We start from the raw sequence: 16,067 nt of genomic DNA, 5'->3' as shown, positions 1-16,067 counted from the left end.
CTCAGCACCACATAAGCAAAAAGAAAAAAGCCAGAAGTGGCGCTGTGGCTCAAGTGGTAGAGCGCTAGCCTTGAACTGAAGAGCTGAGGGACAGCACTCAGGCCCAGAGTTCAGGCCCCACGACCGGACCCCCCCCCAAAAAAAGCACACATAGCATGCTAATAAGCACAATGTGGATATGTAACACAGAAATATTAAGAACTTCCTGTCTATCGACAATGGCTATGACCTAGCTATGTCTCTATCTTCTTCACCAGCCATGCATAAGCTAGTTGTCCAGACTGCCCTGATTTTATACATGAGAGATTCCAGCTGGGGAAAGACAGACAATCTTCAAATCCAGAGCTGTCAACCCCTAGAATCATAGCCATGATGCTTACTGACTCTTTCTGTTGTTGGCGGTGTTGGTCATGGGGTTTGAACTCTGGGCCCGGACCCTGTCCCTCAGCTCTTAAGCTCAAGGCTAGCGCTCTACCACTTAAGCCATAGCACCACTTCTTGGCTCTTCCTCTTCCCAAGCAAGTCTCTGCAGCCTTCCTCACTTAAACCTAGGGTGGTTGAGCAAGTAAAGAACTCCAGAGTCCCAGGGTCTGAGTTTGGGCTCTGTTCTGTCTGTCAGTCCTATGACTTTCATTCACAGTTTCCTGAGCTCCTTCTTGCTGCTTTGTCCTTAATCCACAAAATAAGGGGAAGGCTGTGTCCATGAAGAATTCATTCCAAAAAAGAACCCATTTCACTTCCTTAAAGAAGTTGAGTTCACATGAGGGGTTATTTCTTGAATCACAGGCAGAAAGTCTTAAACTGGGAGTTGGTTTTAAACATGCCTTGTAAAGATGACTAGCCCTGGTCTAGGTTTGCTCTGTGCTTCTCAGATGGTCATTTAAGATGTCTTCAGGGGTTTGATCTCACACCATAGCTGATGCATGTTGGAGGAGTTGCTCCAGCCTATTTTGAAATAGCATAAAAATCTTCTGGCAGCATGATTCCCTTTCTGTGGAAGTCATCAGAGAAGAGGACTCGAAGTACACTGAAGATGACTCAGGGCTGTTTTACAGAAGACTTGTGTTTCCTACATAGACAAGGAATTTTAATCACACACATGCATTAACCCCTCAGTCTCCTTTCATGATGCATGTTGGCATGGTTGTGTCGGTGCTAAGATTGATCCTGTGGCCTCATTTCAACAGTAGGAAAAAGCTACACAAAGGCAGGAATGAAAAGAAGCAATTGCTTTCTGTCTAGAGCAGGCTGTCTTGAGTAGTGAGAGGTTGTTTTCAGTATGGCTGGGATCTTTTGGTGATTGTTGTTCTGTACTTGGCTTTCTGGTGTTGGCAGCTTGGAGTCAGCCAGCTCGGATCTGAAGAAGCTTGCCACGAGTTCATAGTTCTTGGCGTTCTGATGAGATTTCTTCTTCTGGGCAGGGAAGCAGGAGGCCACTTGTAGAGGTAACACGTGGTCATGTAGGGCGTGTTTTCCCTCAGAGTCTTGAACCAATGGCAGTAAAACTCACCAGGGGCAGCCGATCATCAGTATTAGCTCAGGACTGACACAGCTAGGGTTGAGAATGTGGCCGATGGGCTCTCTGTGGCTTCTCCTCTCTGAGCTGACCTTTAACAATAGCAAGTGTGAGGAAAGGTAGAGAGAGATAGCTGGGATGTCAGGAAATGGAAGAAAAACCAGAGAGATGTAGGATGGGTGTTGATGCCAAATCGTAGGGTAGAACAGATGGTACAGAAGTGTACCTGTGCGTCACTGTGGACAGGGAAGAGTGTATAATATTTAAAAAACACCAGAGATTGATTTAACGTGCCAATCCAATGATTGAGCAACAGCAGTGATGGCAGAAGGGTATGTTGAGAAAGATTTAGAAGCAATGTGAAGCTTTTGCCAAAAGGAAAAGATTTCTTGGTTGATCAATTATGTATTCCGTGGAAGCCATGTGAAGCTTTGGCCAAAAGATAAAGGGATTTCCTGATTGATTCATTATGTCTGCCTCGGAAGCAAGAAGAGATAAGCAAATCTTAGGCTACCCATTTCCATTCACGCAGTGTTGACCCTCTCTCTCTTTGTTATTAATGTAAGTGATTGATAAGGAGAGGCTTCTGTTGGCTAGCATTAAAGTTCACGAATTTTATTTTTAGGCCTCAGTATGGTGGCAAGTTCTGCCCTGGATCTAACCGTATTTATAAACTGTGCAACATTAACCCTTGTCACGAAAACAGCTTGGATTTTCGAGCCCAGCAGTGTGCAGAATACAACAACAAACCTTTCCGTGGATGGTTCTACCAGTGGAAACCCTACACGAAAGTGGAAGGTAACTCTGCCTCCGTCAGTGTGTAGCACCGGGGAGATCAATGCCTGTCCATTCCCCACAGTCATCCTGAGTTAGATACTTGCCAAACCCTGCAGATTTTGTCTCCTTTTCTACAAGACATACCTTGTCTCCATACAAACACAGTTAAGGACTAACTTACACATAGTTGAGCAGAGTTATGGACTTTGGGTCTCTCCCTCTTTCTGACACACCAGAACCGTCACATCATGGCTTGAAGGCCTGTGACACTCCTGCATTTTAAGAATAGGGGAAGGTGTGTGTGCGTAGTGGCATATACCTGTAGTTCCATCGCTGGAAGGCTGAGGCAGGCAGATGGTGAGTTTGAAGTCATCCTGAGCTACCTAGCAAGACCCTTTCTGAAAAAGTAAACAAGCAGAGGAAGACTTTATTCATAGATACAGATCATCTGTCCTAGGGTAGTAAACTTTTTTGTTTCCTTCCCGTTTCTTATGGGCAAGTTTATTAATTTGTCTAGGAATCTGTGGGGAGGGGGCGCGGGGGAAACCAAAGCTTCGCAAAGACTTGTTAGTTCCTGGAAATGATGGAAAAGAGGATGCATGTGTCTTCCAGCTCCCTAATTTCATTTGCAAAAATTAGGAGGTATTCAATAAAGCTATTTAAAAAAAATTGTAGTTGACAGAGAGACTTTCAATCCACCCACACGCACATCTACATATTTCAACCATAACAATTTAATTTCCTTCATACTTATTCTATCTTCTATGGAGGGATTTTTATGAAGCATAACTGTTTGCAAACTGTTTACACATTTGCTATAAAACTGTTGTCAGGGATATAGCTCAATGTCGCCTACATAAGGTCTCATGTGAGAATTGTCATCTGGAATTCCTGGCTGAGGAGAGCACTTTCTATTGGAGAAATTGGCCCCATAACTTCTTTCTGATAACAAGAGCTCTATAAATACATTTTTCCTCTTCTTTTTCTGTGATACCAGAAACTTCTCAGGGTGTTAATGGTAAAAAAAAACGTGTTTTTAGATTTTAGGAGTCATTTTATTTGCTCTTTCTTTTTGAGCCTGATAGAGATTTTTCCCCATCTGTTTTTTTTTTTTTTTGGTCTGTCATGGGGGCTGAACTCTGGGCCTGGGCACTGTCCCTCAGCTCTTCAGCTCAAGGCTAGTGCTCTACCACTTGAGCCACAGCACCACTTCCAGCTTTTTTCTGCTTACATGGTGCTGAGGAATCGAACCCAGGGCCTTATGCATGCAAGGTAAGCACTGTACCACTGAGCCAACTTCCCAGCTTTCCCCATATGTTTTAGAAGTATTATTGATCTCATACGTTTTTCTTTTCCTAAAGTATCTCAATCTTCACCACTCCACATACCTGACTACATCATCTAAAGTTTCAGTCTGGGAGTGGAAGTGCATATAGGTAATCCCAATGCAAATCTCAGTACCATGGAAAGTAAAATGTCAGTAGAACACAATGGCATCCCTTTATTTGCGTAATGTTAATGACACATGAAACCTTGAAGGCACAAGGTCCCACAACCCAGCCATCATGTAAATAGTGAATATTGCTAAGGATTGGGAAAAATAACATTCTTTTGTATTAACATCCAGTCAGCTTTATATGCATCGTCAAATGGGATTCTTTTTTATTATTAGTTTTTTTTTTAGATTTTATTTTCTTGGTGGCACTGGGAATTGAACCTGGCCTGGTGCTTGCTAGGTAGCTACTCTACCCCTTGAACTATTTCTTTAAAAGCTTTTTTGCTTTGATAATTTTCAAAGTAGGGTTTTATTTTATGCCACAACCAGCCAGAACTATGATCCTCCTCTCTGTGCTTCACTGTGTTGCTGGGCATGACAGACATGTGCCTCTGTACTCAGCTATTGGTTGAGATGGAGTCTTGAAAACTTTTCTGCCCTGTCTGGCCTCAATCCCCAAATAGCTAGGATTATGGGCGTAAGCCACTACACCTGAAGGAATTCATATTTTAATGTTCTATATGTGCACACCCATGTGTGCACATGTATGTACAAAATTGTGTGTAACCTTGGTTGCTTTGATCATGATAGGTTTTTTTTGGGGGGGGGGGTCTGGTCGTGGGGCCTGAACTCTGGGCCTGGGCACTGTCCCTGCGCTCTTCAGCTCAAGGCTAGCGCTCTACCACTTGAGCCACAGCGCCACTTCCGGCTTTTTTCTTTTTGCTTATGTGGTGCTGAGGAATCAAACCCAGGGCCTCAGGCATGCAAGGCAAGCACTCTACCACTGAGCCACCTTCCCAGCCCCAAATGATCATGATAGCTTTTGTCCTTACAGTTTCCTCTTGTCCATGGCCTCTCTTGATCTCTTTGCTTCTAGAGGAAGACCGGTGTAAACTCTACTGCAAGGCTGAGAATTTTGAATTTTTTTTTGCAATGTCTGGCAAGGTGAAAGATGGAACTCCCTGCTCCTCACACAAAAACGATGTCTGTATCGATGGGATTTGTGAAGTAAGAGAACATTTTTTTTTGCCTTGGGGTTAGGGTCATGTGTGCACGTTCTTAGGTTAAGCGTGTACCACAGGAATGTGCAAAGAGTCTGCCAGGGTGGTGTGGAGAAAAGGAGCAAATTATTCAACTTGAACAGACATCTCTAAGTGTGTCACCTTTTACATGGTTCCTGTCCAAGCATTGCAATTTCTGCTTCCCAATGCATAGAGCAGAGATGATGGCATTTCCTACTCCATATAGAAGATTTAAGTAAGAATGCATGTCATATGCCAGGGGCTCCTAGCTACTGAGTTGGCTGGTATCTGAGAATCACAATTTAGGACCAACCTGTGCAGCAAAGTTTGGGAGATGAAGTCTAATCTCCAGTTAACCAGCAAAATCCAGAAGTGCAAGTGTGGTTCAAGTAGTAGAGTTTAAAAAAAAAAGCCAAAGGAGAATGCAAGGCCCTGAGTACACACACACACACACACACACACACACACACACACACACACACTATAAATAATGACTAATTTCTTGCATTTTTTTTTACTAAGGCCATACTCACTGTATTATAGGAATCTCAAAAACATATTTTGAAATACAACACTTTTTCCCAGTTGTTTTTTTCTTTCTCTTTGGAAACTCATTTCTCGTTCACTTGAATTTCCTTGTGAGGTCCTTTTCGAGGCAGGGTGTTAGGGGTTGAGTGTGTATCGTCCAACGTTTTTATGTCCCAAGCTGAAGATGGCCTGAGAATCTCACCTGGCATTGGCAGGCGATTGTATATTCCAGTTTTACAGATGTGGCGTCCAGACCTTAGATGTATGAATGTAACATGTGTAGCCAGGCATCAAGAAGCCTGGTGCCAGTCAATCTTGAGGCTGTGCTTTTACCCATAAGCTGGCTGCCTTCTTTAAATTCCATGAATACAGAAAGCCGTGAGTCAGCAGGTAGAGAGAGCCACTGGCTTCTCTCACCTTTGATTTTCTCACTTTATTTTTTTCTGTTACAGCCTGTGGGATGTGATCATGAACTTGGCTCTAAAGCAGTTGCAGATGCCTGTGGCATTTGCAAAGGTGATAATTCGACTTGCAAGTTTTACAAGGGCCTGTACCGCAATCAGTACAAAGCGAATGGTAAGCGATACCGCTGTCACGTGGCTGTGTGAGTGTGAGTCACACCGAGATGGCACACAAGCGCGGAGGACAGCTTGCATTTCTTGTTTGTGAACAAGGGAGCCGGGTGTCTTTGAGGAAGTTCTTCAAAGCACTGCGTACCTCCCAAGGATGTTGCATGAATTCCTCCCTACTTTGCAGTTTAAATGCACCCATCAGGGCTGGGAAGGTGGCTCAGTGGTAGAGTGCTAGCTTTGAACTGAAGAGCTGAGGGACATCGCCAGGGCCCAGAGTTCAGGCCCCATGACTGACAAAAAAAAAATGCACCCTTCAGACTCTTATACCCTCCCCCTCCCCCTCCACCCAGTCAACAAAAATCTTACTCTGAAATATAGAGAGTCCAGGCACACAGTGGAACATGAATATCTGAATGTGGTCCCCTAAACATTTCAAGTAAAATTAAACCCTCAAATCCTCTTTTAAGAATGCTAAATATGGAGAAGTGGCTGTATTTAGGTAAAATGAGCAGATTTTTTCCTTCCTTCCATCCTTCCTTCCTTCCTTCTTTCTTCCCTCCCTCCTTCCCTTTCTCTTTTCTTTTCTTTCTTTCTTTTTCTTTCTCTTTTTTCTTTCTCTCTTTCTTTCTCTCTTTGTTTCTCCTTCCTTCCTTCCTTCCTTCCTTCCTTCCTTCCTTCCTTCCTTCCTTTGTTTTTAATGCTCCTGATTTATTATTTTTAAGAGTTTGAACAAAGTGGGGCTCTGTTCAGCCCATCAGTGTATGAGTATAGTGCATTTTACCCTTTCATTCTCCCCCATCTTTCCCAACTGCATCCAGCCCCTCAAGTTGCCAGGTTCCATTTCATATATGTACATTTGTGTGTATGGTGTGTGTGTGTGTGTGTGTGTGTGTGTGTGTGTGTGTGTGTGTTTGAGGTGCTTGTTGATCTAGAAAAGAGGTGAGCCCATGACCATAGGTGCGTGTGTGGTTAGGACACTGGAAATGCCGCCTTTTCTTTCTCTGGTGTTTCTACCAATTAGAAAATGAAACAATGGCTCACTTTTGCCTCGTAGGATAGGAGTGGATGACAGTTAATGATTCCAAAAGCGTACAAATGGACACTGTCTATCTCCATCCCTTCCTAGCCACTGTCCCCCAATGTTCAGTGTAAAATTACTGTTTCCATGCAGAGTATTACCCAGTGGTCATCATTCCAGCTGGGGCCCGAAGCATTGAGATCCAGGAGCTCCAGGTTTCCTCCAGTTACCTGGCCGTTCGCAGCCTCAGTCAAAAGTATTACCTGACTGGGAGCTGGCGCATTGACTGGCCCGGGGAGTTCCCGTTTGCAGGGACCACGTTTGAATATCAGCGCTCCGCCACCCGCCCAGAGCGACTCTACGCAGTTGGACCCACCAATGAGACGCTGGTGTTTGAAGTAAGCTTGATTCACTTTTCAATCCTTCTTACTGGTGTGTGCTATTTGAGCTGGTTCAGAGGACTCTGGTCCTTTTAGTTCAATTTGTTCCTGATTAAGCTAACTTTTTTCTTTCTTCTGGCATTACAGTGGTTTCTTTGTGCCAATATTGAGGCTTAAACTTAAGGCCGAAGTGCTTATCCTTTAGCTTTCTTTGTGTGCATGGCTGGTGTTGTAGGGCTTGAACCACAGCTCCACTTTGCTGGTTACTGGATAGAAGAGTCTCACAGGCCTTCTTGATTGAGCTGGCTTTGAACTATGATTCTCAGATCTCAGTCTCCTTACTACTAGGATTATAGGTATGAGCCACTAGTGCCCGGATAATTATGGAGGTTTAACTCAGAGCTTTGCACTTGTGAGGCAATTGCTCACTCAATTGAACTACACTTCCATCCCTCAGGGAGAAGGCAGCTCCGTTTTTAGGAAGAGGACAGAAGGCCTCCAAGAGAGTGCATTGATTTCACAATGATTTTCACATTGATTCTTCTCCATTATGCTCGGCTTGTGTGAAGAAAGGATGCTTATTCAATTATTCCAGTTTGTCTCTGTCTCATTTGAAGAGCCAATAGTGTAGCTACTCCTGTCATAGCTGGCCCAGGAGGCAGAATTATATCCTAGAGGAAACGCTTGCTTGAATATCAGCAGAGTGATAGTCTTGCAAAACCACGATAATTTTATAGGCTATAGGTTCCCCAGAGGTAAGAAGAGACACAAAAGGAAAACACACATGAATGGACAATAATGTCAGAAATAAACACAGCTGCACACATCTCCAAATGGCTGTGTAAGATTGCTATCAGATGTGCATCTCCTTCATGTTGTGCCTCAGAACTCTCTCTTCCTTGAGTTTAATGGCCAGTGATGTGCTCCAGTGTTTTCTGAGGGGACAATGACTCTGGGGCCCTGGGGCCGGTGGTGAGTCAGCAGGTCCTGGCAGGGCTGAGGCAGCAGGCCCTGGCAGGGCTGAGGCAGCAGGCCCTGGCAGGGCTGAGGCAGGTCCTGGCAGGGCTGAGGCAGCAGGTCCTGGCAGGGCTGAGGCAGCAGGTCCTGGCAGGGCTGAGGCAGCAGGTCCTGGCAGGGCTGAGGCAGCAGGCCCTGGCAGGGCTGAGGCAGCAGGCCCTGGCAGGGCTGAGGCAGCCTGGCAGGGCTGAGGCAGCAGGTCCTGGCAGGGCTGAGGCAGCAGGTCCTGGCAGGGCTGAGGCAGCAGGTCCTGGCAGGGCTGAGGCAGCAGGCCCTGGCAGGGCTGAGGCAGGTCCTGGCAGGGCTGAGGCAGCAGGCCCTGGCAGGGCTGAGGCAGCAGGTCCTGGCAGGGTCGCACGGTAGAGGGAGCTGCTCACCTCATGGAAGCTAGGAAGTGAAAGTCGGGGAAAGAGGAAGGACAAGGAGGAGCCAGGATCCTAATACAGCTGCAGTGACTCCTTTCCTCCCACTAGGCTCCATGTCTCCTAATAGCCACCTAGGCCAAGGACCAAGCCTTTGATCTATGGCCTTCCCAGCACTTACCTCACTCTCTGGCCAGGAAAGTAGGGAATATGAAGGAAAGTTAAAAGACTTCCCTAATGTATACAGTCAAGAACAAGCCAAGGAGACCTAGAGTCCAAATCTTCTCCCTCCAGAACCATGAAGTCTGCATTCAGCCCAGTCACACTGCTCTTCTCTGCCCTGGTCAAGCAAACGTATGAGTGATCCAGCCGCTGTTAGCATCGTGATTGAGACTGCGCTGTGCTGAGACCCTCTGTGCAGGGATTATGTTCCTAAGTTCGATGCTCTAAAGGGGTGTCAGCTGTAAGTGGCAGGATTGAGGTTTACACTCAAATCCTTCCCTTTTTGCCCATGATATTACCTAACACTGAAGATGCTGGAAACTCAGCCCCTGAGGAGAGACAGCACGGTGTTTCTGGGCATGGAGCGGCTGTGCTATTCAGTAGGAAGGACAGAAATAAGCACAGGAGAGGGGAACAAAGAGCCGTGAGAACAGTCAGTGCTGGCAACGTCACTTCCGGGTAGGAATTCATGTAGACAGAACCTGTCCACCTGTTTTGTTCAACACCAGCATAACTCTGTGGAAGCAGGAGGCCGATCTCAAAATCACACCTGAAGGGGGCTGCTCTCTGAAGCTCGTTGGGTGGGCTTTGTCTCCTTTCTGTCTTAGGTATATCGACTAACTGATCTCAGGTTCTTGGCCCTTATTGGTGCCCTTCTTGGTGCTGAGGGAGGGACATACTATTTTCCCCTGGGATGCTTACAGTGTGCCATGTCCTCTGTCTTTTTTTGCAAGGTGTTTTGGTTCAGATGTGTAATTTTTTTTAAAGCAATTTTCAGCCAGGCACGGGTAGCCCATGCCTACAGTCCTAGCTACTTAGGAGGCAGATGCAAAGCAGAAGTGAAAACCAGAAAGTTCCCCTTGTTGTCTGCACTGACCAGACTTGTGGTCAATGAACATTGTTCTGGCATACAAGGGTGTCATTCCAGCCTTGCACCAACGTAGCCTTGTGCTTTGGTTCAGCTAAGTGCAACAGTGTGTCTTGTTCAGCTGCATAATTTAGCCCTGACATGAATGAATGGATTTAATCATCCGTTTAACCCAAGCATAAACTAGTTTAATTAATTAATTAATGATGTCTTAATTTTTTAGCAGCAGGTTTTGAGAAATGAAAGCTTGACCTTGGTTCAGGGTGGAGTCTCTAAAATAGACCTGGGACCTCGATCTGTCCCTTTGTAAATGCAGATGGTTCCTTGAGGAAAAACAGTGAATCGGTTAGGAGAAATGTGCTATTTGGACATTCATAGCTTGCTTTAAAATAGGTTTTTAACTATATATAAGGAGAGCAGAACTATAGCAGTATCTACAGCAATACAAAATGATGGTTTCATCCTGGTAGAGTGAAGTCAGTCTTATTTTCTGTAAGGATGGACCTCCATCCTTCTACTTAAGCTTCCCTTTGCAGTTGGGAATGGGGTGGGAGGCATGGGCCACCATGCTCGGCCTTGGACATGCTTTCTGGGATGAAGTTAAGAGTTCATTCAAAAGTTGCAAATCGGGGCTGGGAAGGTGGCTCAGTGGTAGAGCGCTTGCCTTGCATGCATGAGGCCCTGGGTTCGATTCCTTAGTACCACATAAGCAAAAAGAAAAAAGCCGGAAGTGGCGCTGTGGCTCAAGTGGTAGAGCACTAGCCTTGAGCTGAAGAGCTGAGGGACATCGCCCAGGCCCAGAGTTCAGGCCCCGCGACCGGACCCCCCCCCCAAAAAAAAGTTGCAAATCATTGTGTGTGGTGGTAGAACATGCCTAAAATCCCAGCTACCAGAGAGGCAGAAACGGAAGAATCATGGTTCAAGGCTAGCTAGGGCAAAGTTACTATGAGGTCTTAGATGAAAAACTAAAAGCAAAAGTACTGGCTGGAGTCCTGGCTCTGAATCCAAGCCCCAGTACCACAAAGAAAATCACAACTGTGTTCCAAGGTTAAAAAATAGTCAAATCCAGCAACCTACTATTATGCCTATTTTATTTTTTTTTAAAAGAATGTGAGTTTAGTATTTAAATTACTGTTTTCAAGAGAACAACATCAGATTTCTGGTCGGTTTTAATCACATGCTTATATCTTTCCAAAATTGATAGTACACCGTTACTTTAAAAAATAACCCTTGAAATTACAATAAATAATAAATTAAATTTTTTCCAAAACTAGAGTATATCTTAATCTCCAAGTGATCCATAGTTTAAGTCTTTATAGGAAGTTAAATAAAGTTCATATGCCTCTCTACACAACAAGTATGAACTGAACGAAAATGAATACTTTGGGAGCCAGAAATATGTTCACTCCAATATAAAAATGTTGAATGTATTTTATAATCCTGTGGGATGCTGGAGTAGAGTGTGTGAGCCTACCAAAATGAAGCATGCAGCTCTTTCCCCTGGAAGGATCATCTCTCAACAAAAGCATTTTCCCATTTGGCTGTTGAAAATCGCTGCATGTTCCTAAATTCTTATGATTGCGTAAAATTCCAGAGCAAGGCTTTGGTGTCAACACACCTCAGGGTCATTCCGTGATGTATTCCATTTTTCTCCTCTTAATATCTCAGCTAATTCCCATGTTCATATATGAACTTGTGGTACATAGTAGGCTGCGATCCAAGTAATTGTTTTCTTCTCTTCATTGGCTATCAGTGTCTGATGACAACAAATTAAACATTGGCTAGGTATCTGTTTGATACAAGTCTTGTGCTAGAGGAATCTCCAGTGATCTCTTTATAGATAGAAATCAGGACACCAGAAATTTGTGCTCTCGGGTGTTTTAAGAATGTAAAGAATGAGTTTGGGTGCATGGATCCCATTCTCCTTAGTGTCATAATGGGTTAGACAGAGAGCTAGCTGGTGATGCCAGTTAATCCTTACTATGTGACTTTGAACAAATTGCTTAAATTGCCCTCACCTTGACTTCTCCATTTGGAAAAAATTTCTTCAGGGTGAATTAGTGACTTCCACTGTGTCCTTGAGCCCTGTCCCCAAACACTGACAGAGCACCAGAAACTGTGTGTCGTCAAATGACAGTTTCTACACAGTTCCTTACAGTTTCTACAGCTGGCGTGGTATCTAGAACATTGTACATTGAGCACTAAATAAACTAATTAATTAATAGAATTATAGTGTGAATGAAAGCCAATGATAAAATTCCTTTGTTCATTTAACGAGTCTGGTCTTCTTTCTAAGAGCAAACCTTGGGGGATTTCATTTCCCCAGGGGAACTTGAGGGATCTGTGTGCTTCCTGAGGAGGTTCCTGGGCCCAGGGTGTGAATCATTTACACTTGGGAAGTTGCCAAAGACTCATGGAAATCCAAAAAAGGGAACTGTTTCCCATGGATAGCAGGCTTACTAGATCTTTCCATTGATTTCTGGAATTTTGTAGTACAAGGAAGAGTAATACAACCTTGGGAGTAATTGACTTTTGTCCATTAACCCCAAGAAATAAGTGCCTGGACTGACACCAAACAAAAGTATCTTCTGCTTCTGGTTATTTTTATATGTCAGAGATTTTACACGACATCTTCGTGGGGAGCTCAGAGTTGAAAGTAAATGGGAAACAGACGTTCCCTTTTATCACTAAGTCATGAGCCAATCCAGTTCTACAGTGCAGACTCTTACTACAGGCAGTATTCTCTTTGGAACTTTTTTCTCTGGCTGTTTCCACATTTTGCAGCAGGTGGATGTCCATTTAAACAGTGCTGGCTAGTTGATTTCCTCGATGGTCCAGAAAGATTCCTAAGGGTAATGAAGCATTTGTATGATCATCTTCGGCCGTAAGTGTGTAGGCCGTATTTAAGTCCATCAATCACATTTCTGTTTTGAAAACGATACACATTCAAATGACTAATGTTTCTGCATTACCCCCAAAGGAGAGAAGTAGTCATATGCACAGCCCCCAAGGATAGAAAGGCTATTTTGGCAGTCATAGGTTTTCTGAGATCATAACAGATATGGGTTTTATATAAGCAGATAATTTCCATTTATTTCAATGCATTCTCTACAACACGGGTCTGGCATAAAGACTAAAACATTGCTCATTGAACTCATGAACTTATTAGTCATCTGACGGATTGTTAAACTGAGCTTATATTTCGATAGTGTCTAGGGGATGAGGCATTATCTGGTTGGGTTTGGGGAATGAAAAGAATAGCTTAAATCTGTGTTCATCTGCACCCCTGAAATAGCTACATTTAGTCTGTTTATATATGAGGAGGGGGTGGTGGTAGAAGAATTAAATTGTGAAGTGGTAGAAATGTGAAAATGGAGAATCAGAATTGGAATTTGCACATGGTCTCCTTCATCTGATGCAGACATTTGTGCTGGCCTTTGGGAATATGTTTTTCTTTTCTTTTTAACATTTAGATGTAGGTAATTTAGGTGATACTGGAGTTTTAATTTGGGCCTTGCACTTGCCAGGCGGGCAGTACTCAACGTCTTAAGCTACGTCCTCTGCCCTTTTTGATTCTGTTTTTCTTCTTATAGGGTCCCATGAATATGCTTGGATAGGTTTGGACCACTGTCATCTATCCACACTTCCTGTGCATTGGGATGACAGAGGTATACCACTGTGGCCAGCTATTAGTTGAGACAAGTTCTCTCATTTTCACCTGTGCTAGCACTGAACCATGATCCTCTTGGTCTCCATCTCCCAAGTGACTGTGCCTATAGGTGTGAAGCACCGGCATTTGGCTAGATGTAGGCAGGTTTTTTTCATGACTGAGGTTTGCACTGGCTAGGTAGGCACTCTACTACTTGGGCTACACCTCCAGCTCTGGATACAGGTGATTCGGCGTCACTGGCTTCATTGTTTAAGCAACATGGAAAAGTCTTATTCCACATACAATTTTAGGAAGCCTTGGCAATAAAAAATGACAACACAAATTCCTGTACTTTGTGATTAGTTCAGTTCTTCCTCTTTCTTCCCTCCTTGCCTTCTTTCTTTCCTCTCGTCTCTCTCCCATCAGTTGAACCCAAGGCCTTGCATAGTGTTGGCATCCATCCCTAGCCCTTTACTTTCTTCTGTACTCAGTTTTCTTTGTCTGTCTTTCTGTCACACACACACAGACACACAGACACACACACATACACTACAACAAAGAGTGAGTCATAGTCTATCAAACCGTGTAGTACTTGGAAGAGAAGCAAAGCAATTTGCGGTGAGAGTTCCAGGTGACTTCAGCGCTGTCTGATACACAGAGCATGATAACACAGACGACTCTTCTGTCATTGAAATATGATCATCTGTATTATTACAGCACTGCTTTTTTTTAACTTAACAAAGTCTTTCAAACACATGAACAACTCTTTTTTATGTTAAGGATATACATATCTCTATTTTTTTTCTTGTCTTCGAGGGCCAAGGGAGGGTATTTGAGTGTCCATCCCTCAGGCACAGCACACGCAGGCTAATCTTGCGGTTGGAAACTCACTGTTGCTTTAGTCATGACAGTAAGTGAGAAATAGATTAACCCCAGGCTAGTTCCAAGACAGGAAAAGACATCTAAAGAAAATTACTATAATAAACAACTTCCTGCACTCTTTTGGCAAGAGGAGATGATGGGGTTGGCGGGGGGGGGGGGACAGGCCAGGTGGACCAGGCATGGTGATCAATGAGATGACAGAGAGTGAGTGACATGAGCGACTATTAATTACCTCCCGCTCAGCTGCTTCCCTGGGCCCCGCCGGCAGAGTCCTCCCCTGGGTAACAGGTCTGGAATGGGAGAAGATATTCCTCGAGATAAAATCGGAGTGTCGGGGAGGGGACTAAGCGAAGACACGGAGTACAAAAGGCCAGGAAGAGGTGGAGAATTAATTTGGAACAGATGACCTCAAACTCAGCCTGAAGAGACTGGTTCCCCGGCACTTTGCCCAATGGCACATCATTTTTCTGGAAGTCACCATGTGCTGTTTGAAGCGGAGGCCTCTGGTGAATTCAGAGCAAATACTTCTGGGATCGCTTTGGGGAGCACTATTTATTTCTCTTCCCCTCAACTCGGAAGAATGTAGAGAATTTGAGTGAGTGCCACGGGGGAGATTCGGTGCCTCAGCTCACACCTCGGAAGCTTGCCTTTGAACTTTTGCCTCTCAGGGTCTCCTTGTGAGCATCATCTCCATATGAGCATTGTCCCCATGTGAGCATCATCTCCATGTGAGCATTGTCTCCTTGTGAGCATTGTCTCCTTGTGAGCATTGTCTCCTTGTGAGCATTGTCTCCATGTGAGCATTGTCTCCTTGTGATCATCATCTCCATGTGAGCATTGTCTCCTTGTGATCATCATCTCCTTGTGAGCATTGTCTCCATGTGAGCATTGTCTCCTTGTGATCATTGTTTCCTTGTGAGCATTGTCTCCTTGTGAGCATCATCTCCATGTGATCATCGCCTCCTTGTGAGCATTGTCTCCATGTGATCATTGTCTCCTTGTGATCATCGTCTCCATGTGATCATTGTCTCCTTGTGATCATCGTCTCCATGTGATCATTGTCTCCTTGTGATCATCATCTCCTTGTGAGCATCGTTTCCTTGTGAGCATTGTCTCCATGTGATCATCGTCTCCTTGTGAGCATCGTCTCCTTGTGAGCATTGTCTCCATGTGATCATCACCTCCTTGTGAGCATTGTCGCCTTGTGATCATTGTCTCCATGTGAGCATTGTCTCCATGTGAGCATTGTCTCTTTGTGAGCATTGTCTCCTTGTGAGCATGGTCTCCTTGTGAGCATTGTCTCCATCTGAGCATTGTCTCCTTGTGAGCATTGTCTCCATGTGAGCATTGTCTCCTTGTGATCATCATCTCCTTGTGAGCATCGTCTCCATGTGATCATCATCTCCTTGTGAGCATTGTCTCCTTGTGATCATCGTCTCCTTGTGAGCATTGTCTCCATGTGAGCATTGTCTCCTTGTGATCATTGTCTCCTTGTGAGCATTGTCTCCATGTGAGCATTGTCTCCTTGTGATCATCGTCTCCTTGTGAGCATTGTCTCCATCTGAGCATCGTCTCCATGTGAGCATTGTCTCCATGTGAACATCGTTTCCTTGTGATCACTGTCTCCTTGTGAGCATTGTCTCCTTGTGATCATCGTCTCCTTGTGATCATCGTCTCCTTGTGATCATTGTCTCCTTGTGAGCATTGTCTCCTTGTGAGATTTGTCTCCTTGTGATCATCGTCTCCTTGTGATCATTGT

At 44.5% G+C, this 16,067-nt stretch overlaps 1 protein-coding gene across 1 annotated transcript in view; it reads left to right on the top strand.

Annotated features, from left to right (window-relative positions):
* Window positions 1–16,067, top strand: part of Adamts18 (ADAM metallopeptidase with thrombospondin type 1 motif, 18) — a 99,605-nt gene that overhangs the window by 65,969 nt on the left and 17,569 nt on the right. Inside the window, exons 13-16 of the mRNA XM_013012695.1 lie at window positions 2,142–2,314; window positions 4,666–4,796; window positions 5,791–5,914; window positions 7,082–7,326. Of these exons, the coding sequence (XP_012868149.1) occupies window positions 2,142–2,314; window positions 4,666–4,796; window positions 5,791–5,914; window positions 7,082–7,326 (673 nt within the window). The remainder of the gene's footprint in view (window positions 1–2,141; window positions 2,315–4,665; window positions 4,797–5,790; window positions 5,915–7,081; window positions 7,327–16,067) is intronic.

This window comes from Dipodomys ordii, unplaced genomic scaffold (genome assembly GCF_000151885.1).
Source record: "Dipodomys ordii isolate 6190 unplaced genomic scaffold, Dord_2.0 Scaffold18, whole genome shotgun sequence".
Lineage (NCBI taxonomy): Eukaryota > Metazoa > Chordata > Mammalia > Rodentia > Heteromyidae > Dipodomys > Dipodomys ordii.
The sequence above is the reverse complement of the archived record's forward strand: the minus strand, read 5'-3'. Positions and strand labels throughout refer to the sequence as shown.